General features: G+C 50.2%; 2 protein-coding genes across 2 annotated transcripts in view; one reads left to right on the forward strand and one right to left on the reverse strand.

Moving 5' to 3' along the window:
• Positions 1-6,711, forward strand: part of ANKLE2 (ankyrin repeat and LEM domain containing 2) — a 49,711-nt gene extending 43,000 nt beyond the window's left edge. The window contains exons 12-15 of the mRNA XM_027771371.1: positions 3,277-3,472; positions 3,520-3,942; positions 4,498-4,629; positions 5,218-6,711. Coding sequence (XP_027627172.1) covers positions 3,277-3,472; positions 3,520-3,942; positions 4,498-4,629; positions 5,218-5,398 — 932 coding nt within the window. The 3' untranslated portion in view covers positions 5,399-6,711. The remainder of the gene's footprint in view (positions 1-3,276; positions 3,473-3,519; positions 3,943-4,497; positions 4,630-5,217) is intronic.
• A 1,233-nt stretch (positions 6,712-7,944) lies between these two features.
• Positions 7,945-10,241, reverse strand: part of PGAM5 (PGAM family member 5, mitochondrial serine/threonine protein phosphatase) — a gene marked incomplete at its 5' end in the record, with an annotated part of 4,977 nt that continues 2,680 nt past the window's right edge. The window contains 1 exon segment of the mRNA XM_014587398.1: positions 7,945-8,791. Within this exon segment, the coding sequence (XP_014442884.1) occupies positions 8,641-8,791 (151 nt within the window).

Below are 10,241 nucleotides of genomic sequence, written 5' to 3' on the forward strand. Positions count from 1 at the left end.
GTCTCTTTTTCTTCCTTCAAAGTCTTTCTCAGGATAATCCTCTGGTGTGGTTGCTCTTTTGCAATCTCCACTGATTACAATGCTGGGCTGAAAAGTCCAGGTTATTTTATGTTATAAGTTCTTTCATATGTCTTCTCTAATCCTCTCTGCCAGATAGAACTATATGGTGCCAGGCCATCTTTCTAAGAACTTCTGTTGGCTTACTTGAGATCCACCTTAGTTCCATAGTTTTCTGATTAATCTTCAGGTATGACATTCCAGTTAAAGCCCTATCCAATAATGAGTATTTCCAGTTTCTGATTCAATGCAACAAGCATTATTGAACTTATACCCTTTTGCCACAAAATAAGAATACTCCCAAATATTTTCCAATTCCAGAGGGGTCAGGAAAAAAGAAAAGTTTATGTTTCCATTTAAAAAGACAAACAAGAAAAATGTTTTAACAAAATGCTGAACCTGTTAACAACTCAGAAGAAAGTAAAATGCTTAAATTGGGAAAACAAAGCATATTTAAAAAAAAAAAAAACAGTAATGTTTCACTCAAAAGTCATAAAATCCTATTTTGCCAGTTCAGTCTTACGCTCAGCTCTCTTCTGTTGAATTTGCAGTGTTACTGTGTTCCAATGTTTGTTTAAATCATGGAAGTTAACATTCAGCATTATTATTGATATTTCTCGTCCCTTGCATTAAATTGGTCATTTTCTTGGTTGCCTTTTGTTCTCTTATGTCTTTAGTTTTCCTGGTACAGCACTCCTTTCAGAACTTCTTGAAGAGTGGGTCTGCTATTGGCAAATTCTTTCAGATTTTGTTTACCTGAGAATGTTTTTATCCTTTCTTTCATTATGAAAGATAATCTTGCTGGGTTTAGTATTCTTGGTTGAAATTATTTTTCATTTAATACTTTGAATATATTTTCCCATTCTTCCCTTGCTCGCATTGTTTCTGATGAGAGGTCTGAGGTTAGCCTGATTGGATAATCTTTATAAGTAACCTGACGTTCCTCTCTTGCCAATTTTTTTTTTTTTTTTTTTTTTGGAGAGGTTTTCGCTATAGGGCATGTGCGCTCACCAGAAAGACAGAGAGAGATCGAGAGACAGAAAGTGAGAAATCACCGCCCAGGGGGGATAGCCATGCCGCAATCCCTTCTCCTTCATTCTCCTCTCAGGATCTTGGGCGCGCACGCACACGTGCCTGGTGTGAGTTTTAAGCCACCGGGTCTGTGACTCGAACCATGTTCGATTACATGGGAGTCCAGCGACATAGTCATTATACTAACTGCTGGTCCCTCTCTCTTGCCAATTTTAGTCTCTTCCTTTATCTGTAGATTTGGCCAGGGTGGCTATGATGTGCCTTGGAGAAGATCTTCTTGGGGTAATTCTGTTAGGGGTCCTTTATATTACTTGGGTCTGGATATTTGAATGTCTCTAGATTTGGAAAGTTTTCTTCCAAGATTTCGTGGAATAAATTATCAGTGCCCTTATTGGTTTCCTGGTAGCCAAAGTCTGCCAACACAGAAGTTAGAGCAGACATGCAATTTAAACCTGTAGGTTTTTTGAAAGCTAACATTGAACCGTTAGCCCTTTGTCTTATAAGACAGTTATTTTAGGGGCCAGCAAATGGTGTGGTGGTTAAGGCACTGGATACTCCCACATTGCCGACCACGCTTCAAGTCCTGGACTTGGTGGCTTGCTTTCTCACTTTCCCTCTCTCTTTCTCTCTTTGTGTTTCTCCTTGGTCAAATTAAAATAAATGAATAAATAAATAAAATTAAGTAATGCTTTACCCCCCCCCCAAAAAAAAGACAATTATTTAAAGAAATCATCTCTCTGGGGAGCCAGCAGGTGGTGGTGGTTGAGGTGCTAGACTCCCACATGGCCGGCTACAGTTTGGGTCCTGACCTAGGGCTTGCTTTGTCACTTTCCTTCTCTCTCTCTAACTCTGTCCCTCTCTGGTGAAATTTAAATTAATAAAATAAAGATAAATAAAATGATTTAAAAATAAATCTCTCTCGGGAACCAGCAGTTAGCATAATGGCTATGTCGCTGGGCTCCCACGTAGTTGACTGCGGTTCGCATCACGGACCCGGTGGCTTAAAACTCACGCCGGGCGCGTGTGCGTGCGTGCCCAAGATCCCGAGAGGAGAATGGAGGAGAAGGGATTGCGGTGTGACCATCCCCCCTGGGGGGTGATTTCTCGCTTTCTGTCTCTCTGTCTCTCTCTGTCTGTCTGGCGAGCGCACGCGCCCTATAGTGAAAACCTCTCCCCCCCTCCCCCCAAAAAAAGTCTCTCTGGAATGATGGGGGAAAATGGGAAAAAATTTTTTAATGATGGGGAAAATTTAACATATAAGTTAAATTAAGAGGAAAGGTGTATTAAGTCACCCATGAATCTCAAATCTGGAGTTAAAGAGAAAACCTGGCTTTCCATGTGGCAGTTGACAGTACTGCACGCCTTTCAGGAGCTAACCCCAGACAGCCTCTGGAGGTGTACAGACTGGGCAGGGAGCACTGTGGCCTCCTCCAGCCTCTCAGCCTCCATTGCGCAGGCAGCTGTGGCCGTCTCCTTTCTGGGCAGTGGACACAGCCCCAGCCCCAGCCCCAGGTGGTGTCTGAAACCAGCTGTAGTTTTGAGCCCTGTGACTCAGTGTGATGACAAAGGAGACTGGCTAACAGGCAGGTGGCAGAGACAGTGTAGACAGGATTGCATCTTCTCGCTCAGACGGGCATGCAGTTAAGAACTGGGAATTACTTCTGGAATTTTCCACTTCATATTCTCAGCCCACAATCGACTTTGGATCATTGAAACTCCAGGCGTGGGGGACTAGTGTGAGTGCTACCTAGTGTCCAGTGACGTTTTCTCAGTTCTCAGGAGCGTGAGCCCCAGTCCGGTGCTCACTGGTGAGCACCAGCAGCATTCCTTTTGCCCCAGGACAGCACTGTTCTGCGTTTTAGTCACAGGAGACAGAAGTGCAAGTTTGCTTCAGCTTCCAGTGGGCTCTGTGGTCCTGAGAGTCCCAGCAAATTGAGCTGGGAGCTGGGGGCCATCATCCCCTCCTTACCTGGGCCTGCCCTTGGTCAGTCTTCCTGCCTGTGAGCGTAGAGAGGCAAGCCCGCAGATTTGGGTTCTGTCTGCAGCACCTGCCCACACTGCCGAGGAGCCATGCTGACTGTTTTCTGCCCTGAGTCTGAGGAGGAGGTGTGGGCTTGGAGAGAACTCACTTGGTTGCTTGGGTTGTGGTCACGCCACTAACACACGTGCTGCTGTCTCCTTACACAGGCAGTGGGAGCAAGTGCAGCAATTCCATTTCCGTGGGGGCGTTTCTTGATGAAGAAGATGACATGAGCTTGGAAGAAATTAAAAATCGGCAAAACACAGCTCGAAACAATAGCCAGCTCACTACAGGCACTCCGGGAGACTTGGGGTGCTGCGTTCTGCCCTCAGAGCAGAAGGCCGACCTCATAGAAGCCCCAGAGCTGAGTAGTCCTCACAGCAGGACTGCGTTTTGTAGTAAAAAAACAGCAGGAGTGGGTTTTGTAGTCCTTTGAGTCACAGCAAGAGCCGGGGCGGGATGAGACCGGCGCCCCCTGGTGGGGAGGACACCTTGCTCGCACCTGTCTCCAGCCTGACTGTTGAGTTTGACCAAATGAGTTTGCAAGGTCTAGGAAGAAACTTTACTAAGACATCAAATAACAGTGTCATGAAAACTAAAGAAAAGAAGACCCTGGCTTCAGGAATGGATGCAGGAGATAGTGACCTGTTAGTGCCCCCTCCTGCTGTGGACAGACTTGGAAATAACCAAGTAAGAGAAGCAAGTGAGATGTCAGCTGCAATGGCTACCGTGGCCTTGGGCCCCAGCAGCCCAGGACGTGATGCCCAGCACAGGTGTGCTCCCGTATCCGGGGCTGCCCCTGCCTCCAGTGCCACAAGGCTCTTCCTTTCTGGGTAGGTCATGCAGTGCTGTCTGTGGTCCCGTCTAACCCTTGTCTTTTCCCATGCTTTGAGTGTAGGACTCCAGGGTGTCCCAGCTGAGCTGGCCTACCCTGCATCTCCGCTGCTTGCTAGAGAGATCAGTGCCCCTCGAGAGCCTGGGTCTGTGCCCAGAACGGCGTTGGCTTTAGGAAGAGCTGTCCGAGTCTCCCAGTTGATAAAAGTACCCAGCCCTCTACTGCTGGTCGCCTTTTGGTGTAGAAAGGTGCAAAACTGTTTAACAGCAGGGGTGGACCCTGCCACCACAGAGCACCAGGCCGGTGGCCTGGAGGCAGCCTTCCCCGTCACCCCATCGCTTACCCTCTGGACAGGGGTCCTCGGCCCCAGCACAGGCCTGTTCCCTGGCGTGCTGGCTGTGGTTCAGTAGTGAAATGTGCTCAGGCCAGATGGCTTGCAGGGTTCTGTTCATAGGCCAAGTTCTGGGGAGTGAGATGCAGTGGGACTTTGAGACTTTGTGTTTTTAATTAAAGATGTGTTTTTTTCTTGAATCCCTCTTACCATGCGTTCTAGAGAGGAGCCATCAAAACTAGATCGGGATGTTCTGGCAGCTCTCGAATGTGCAGACATTGACCCCCGTCAGTACCCAGCCGTGCACAGGTGGAGGAGTGCCGTCCTTTGCTACCCGCCCACAGACCGACAGAGGTACCAGTGCTTGCCGAGAGCCGGCTTCTCAGTGGCCCAGTTCTGGCTCATGTCTGCATACAAGAAGTGTTTTTTTTTTTTTTGCCAAAGGGCACGTGTGCTCTGCAGAGAGGGGGTGAACACACCCCACAGTGGGATGTGGTCATGCTGCAGTCCCTTCTCCATCTCAGTCCTGTCAGGGTTCAGGTGTGCATGTACACACTCTGGGCGTGTTCACATTGCTGGGTAGAGACTCAAGCCAGCCACCCATGTGGGATCGGGCTCCCTTAACCTCTAGGCTGTGTGGCCAGCCCAGGAGTGGCTCCTTGATACCCCAGTGAGCTCCCCACAGGCCTGGGTCCTAGTGGTCGCGGATCCCTGCACATGGCGTGAGCCTCCGGCTGTGCACAGGAAGAAACAAGGCTGGCGGTGGGAGAAAAGGTGTTCGGGGAACAGCCAGGGTGTGCCCTCGCGGCCACCAGGTTCTCGTGGAAGGCACACGAGCTCTACCCTTCTGGTGCCTGTGGTTTTGAGGTCCAAAAGGCCCAGGTGTGTGTGCACACGCCTCCACTGCCCAGCTGTGCTAACACACTGTCTTGATTTCTCTAGTTGGCCGAGTCCTGCATGGAAGGGCACAGTCTGCCCTCCCAGCTGCAGTCCAGGAAGAAGCAGCCCTGGGAAGCCCAGCCGCACCGCCTCCCCCAGCCACGGCAGCCCCGGGCGCTACAGCCCTGCCCACGGGGGCCACTTCCGCAGACTGGCACGTCTAGCCGAGCTCACAGCCCTGTAGGTCACTGCTCATGGAGCTCCTTTGGGTCTTGGTTTTTAAAGAAAGAAGGGGAATGTGTTTGTTGTTAAATTTACACAAAAGAATATATATTCTAATTTAATCCTCTTTGTGGTAGCTTTAGTAAATGCCAATGTTCTACATGAAACTAGATTTCTGATATGAAACTTCCTGGACAATGTCAATGTAATGCTCCAAGGTGTTAGTAACAGAGAGAAGGGAGTGGGTCTGTGCTCTGGAGGAGGGGAGCTGGCCGAACTGCCATGAGGACGCTACAAAGATGAGTGTGTCCCTGCGTTTTCCTGGGGAAGAGTCTGGTTTGTCGGTTGATCTGAGTTTGGACAGAGTGAAGAGGCAGGCTGTAAGGAGCCTGAACCTCGATCTCAGACTTGTACAGCACTTGTAATTCGGGCCACTAAGAGCATTGAACACTTTGATCAGAAGACAAAAAGCAGCTTTTCTCTGAAAAATCTCTAGCCTTTAGGAGTCACACAAACCCACCAGCAATATTTAAGAGAGTTATTTTTCACCAGCACTTGATCTCAGTTATTAGCTGCCAGTGTAGGTAGCAATAGTAAGCTATTTGTAAATCGTTCTCTTATTTGGAAATTACTCCAGGATTCACTGAGCATGAAAGATGATCTCCCAGGTCAGGTGACAAGTGTCTCCTGGACATAGACCCGTCCCGGCCGGGTTTCCTTCAGAGACTGTGCAACAGTGCGGACAGCGGGGTCCCAGGTTAAAAGCCATTCCAGTTCCTCCGTGATGGGTTTATCTCAGCGGTGCCCTGGGCTTTAGCCTCAAAGGGTCTGTGCAGCGGGAGGCGCATCAGGAGCAGGGTCAGCTGCTCACACAGATGGTGTCCGGTGAGCCTGTCCAGTGATTAACCCAAAGTGAGATTTCATACCAAGGCTTCTGCTGACTTCAGTGCCTTCTATAAGTCGTTTTTAGTTTCCCTGAACTTTTACTAAATAGTGTAAGAGTCTTTACATTTGTAAAACAGCTCCATTGAAACTTGTGTAAAAACTTTAACATGGTAAGAAACAGATCAGGAATATTAAAGTCAAGATTTAGATTTTAAAACTGACTGTTCCCAGGATATTTTTATTTGGGTAGCAGACATCTAGATAGAAGACAGAAATAATACATTCTCTTCTAAAAGTAATGGCATTTTTAAAAGGCCTCTTTGTTCTCAGAAAGAATCTCAGAATGCAGGTTAAGTTTACACTGGTCTGTTTTTTTCCTAACATATACCATATTCTTCTGTATATTATTGTAAATATTCAAATGGAAATTAAAATCACATTCTGTCCTAACGTTGCAGATAGCTCTTCCTGTGTCCTCGGCTCCTGGGCCTCCTTTGACTTTTCCCTGTTTGTACCGGTGATGCCAGCATGAGTCCCAGGTCCTTCTAAAACTAATGGAACGGGCCGACTGGTTGCATGGTGGTGGCGGCTAAGGCACTGGACCCCAGCATGGCCGACTGCAATCTCAGACCCGGAGCCTTGCTTTCTCGTTTTCTCTCTCTCTCCCTCTGGTGAGTGAATGCACATGTCCTATAGCAAAATTAAAATAGTAATTTTAAAAAATTAAATTTTGGGGGGAAAAAAAGGAAATAATTTGGTTTTGGCTTCTTTTGCTATAGGATATATGCCAGAGAGACAGAAACAGAGAAAGTGAGAAATCACTACTCCCTAGGGAGACAGCCACACTGTCGTCTTTCTCCATTCTCCTCTTAGAATTTGGGGTATGCACACACACACATGCCCAGCATGAGTTTCAAGCTGCCAGGTCTGGAACTTGAATCACAAAATAAAATGTTTCTTAAAATCATGTAGTGGTGGGGCCAGCAGGTGGCATGGTGGAGTTCAAGCCCCAGACATGGCAGCTTGAAAATCACAATAAAGAGAGGTTGTTTTTTTTCCTGAGAGGTTTTGGCTATAGGGCACGTGCACTCACCAGAGAGAGAGACAGAAAGCGAGAAATCATGAAATCCCCCCCCCCCCCGGGCGGGGGTATGGCTATGCCACAATCCCTTCTCCATTCTCCTCTTAGGATCTTGGGCACACGCACATACGCCTGACATGAGTTTAAGCCACTGGGATTCGAACCACAGTCAACTACATGGGAGTCCAGCGACAACCATTATGCCAACTGCTAGTCCCAAGAGCCGTTTTTTGTTTTTTTTTTTTTTTTTTTAAGAAAAAAAATTTTTTTTAAATTAAACCATGTGGTGATAACTCTAAACTTTTATATAGATCATTCACCTGTAGCTGAGCAAAATGCCCTTTTAGTAAAATCTTTAACTGTGTTTGATGAAACAGTACATTAATCTGAGGGACAGTTTTTAGCCCCTCCGATAACAGTTGTGGAAACTGGCACCAGTTAGACAGCGACAGATTCTGCAGCCACATGTGGCAGTGGGACTTGTCACCAACAGGAACACCAGCTGTCCTGTCTCAGAGAGGGCTCGTGGTTCACGGAGCCAGGTCCCACATCCACAGAAAAGGGGCTTTCTGGTGACTTTTCCTCAAAACAATCACAATTAGTACTTAAAACAGTAAAAGTTTATTATGCAGTTATTTCCAAAGTGGACAGAGCGAGTCAGACATCCTGATCAGCGGTCCTGGCTGCAGAAAACTAGGACACGCCATGTCTAAGTACTAGAGTCCACGAGTGTCAAAGGTGAGCTGCCAGGGCAGACCACGCGAGCTGCTGGCCTGGGATGCTTCTCCGACATGGACGAGGACACAGCTGCCCACAGGAGGCCTTCCTTTACCTGTGGCTGGTGAGTCCCTCCACCCGAAAGGCCCATGTTCAAATCCAAAAGCGTTAGGCTTTTTAACTCTGGGCAGGAAAGCTGGTTTTCAAGGCAAGAACCCAGATAGGGAAATCTTTAACTGAGAAATACTTTGGTGACAGAAAGGTTTAAATGGAAAGTCTGTGAAGTGGGATGAGGCCCTTGGCTGGGGCTTTGCTGATGGTACCCGGGGTCCTGTGGCTGGCTGCAGCTGGGACCCTTGCGCATGCCCGCGGTCACCTTGGTGAGGGGATCGGCCAGGTTTGTTTCTTGGGGGGGCCACAGGGCTGTCCTGGCAGCTCAGAGGGAGGTAGGAAACCCTGATTGGACCTCGCTTTCCCTCCTGCACTGGAAAGTATTAAGTATTTCCAAGTCCCACTGGCCGCCTCCCGGACAGATGCAGGGCGTCCAGAGCTGGTCATGAGGAGGGCGGGGTCTGGGGCCCTCAGGACCGGGTGATCTTGTCAGGGGGCATGAACCCTGTGTCCCCGAGGGTTCTGAGCGCCACTCGGCCGTTGGGTCGGATGACCAGGTGGGTGATGCTGCCGTTGTTGAGGGAAAGACGGAGCCAGCCTTCGGGCGGGAACTGCAGGGCCCTGCAAGGGGAGGGAGAGCGCACTAGAGCGGGGCCACGCTGGCCACGGAGGGCAGACTCAGGGCTGGGCCCACTCGGAGAGGTCATCCCTGTCTCACAAGAGGTGGCAGGGCCAGTGGGGATGGATGTCAGCCATTTTTCCGATAAGGGATTAGTCCCCTACAGGGCAAGGGGGCAACCCCAACTGCACAGTTGCAGAAATGACTGATTTATTACAAGTGCAATGATTTACTTTCTGCGATTCCAGAAAGGTAGGGGAGAGGTGGCCACAACGAGGAGATCGACTTCTGAGGAGACTCGGGATGAGACTCCACTGTGAGGACATGCTTGTGTCTGCTGCAAAGCTCAGGGCTGTGGCTTCTGAGACACCGAGGGCCCCTGTCCAGGCAGCAGGAAGACGGGCTCCTCCCTGACAGTCTCGGCCACCAGCAGCCACCTTCACCTGCCATCCCCCTCGGTCCCCCTCCTCGCACTGCGGCACGGCGTTCCCCCCGGAGCCACATGAGCACCGGCACACTTCCCGCAGCACGGTCACTGCCATGTGACACCCTGCCTGCAAGCCACATGGTGCCACATGCACACAGGACTCACTCCAACAGCTCACTCTAGTTTGCGGCCTGTGCGGGGCCGGCTCAGCAACCCGAGACCTGCCATCATGGAAGACTGTCCCTGCCCGAGCCCGGAGCTGTCCACCCAGTGCCCACTCCATATCCCCAGCACCTCACATCCTTGCACTTCGGGGGCTGCCACTCTCCTGACCAGGTGCCCACTACTGCTTGCTATAGGGACATGGTCCTCACAGCCCTGGGGACAGGACCACAGGACAGAACAGCAGAGACCCTGGGCTTGGCTCAGGAAGGCGTCATGACCAGCGCTGTCCACCACTGCCAAACCTGTGGTCGCAGGAGAAGCCTGCATATGCTCCTCTGAAGCCCCGATGCGCATGTTCGGACAAATCTCGTACCTAGTGAGGTCTCAACAGTCCTTTTGCCTCTTTCAAACTCAAGCACAAAACTGGCCTCCCACCAGGGATCACCCCGAGATGCGGCTGCAGCCTGGCCGTTTCCTGAAGTGGTGGCTGAACCTGGGGCTACAGTGGAAAAGTACAGCCAGAGCCTGGGAAGGGACCTAGGGACAGGTCATGGGACTCAGGAGCCCGGGCAGACTGAGTTGGGCCCTGACCATAGGCACCACAGTCTCACGCACCCCAAACTCGCAGGCACAGAGGGTGAAGACGCCTCAGGAGACCAGTGACTAATGGGGACACAGGACACACACCACCAGGCAAACTGCAGAGCCACAGGGCGGCATGATGATAAACGCAGTGGGCTGAAGTCTAAGGGGCATAGGACGGGCAGGTGGCAGCAGGCCAGCTCAGCCTGCTGCCACGCCAGTGTTGCCAGGAGGGGCTGCCAGCACTAGGGACCTCAGCGGGCCGCCAGCAGGGGCCG

This window comes from Tupaia chinensis, unplaced genomic scaffold (assembly GCF_000334495.1).
Source record: "Tupaia chinensis unplaced genomic scaffold, TupChi_1.0 Scaffold000211_1, whole genome shotgun sequence".
NCBI lineage: Eukaryota > Metazoa > Chordata > Mammalia > Scandentia > Tupaiidae > Tupaia > Tupaia belangeri.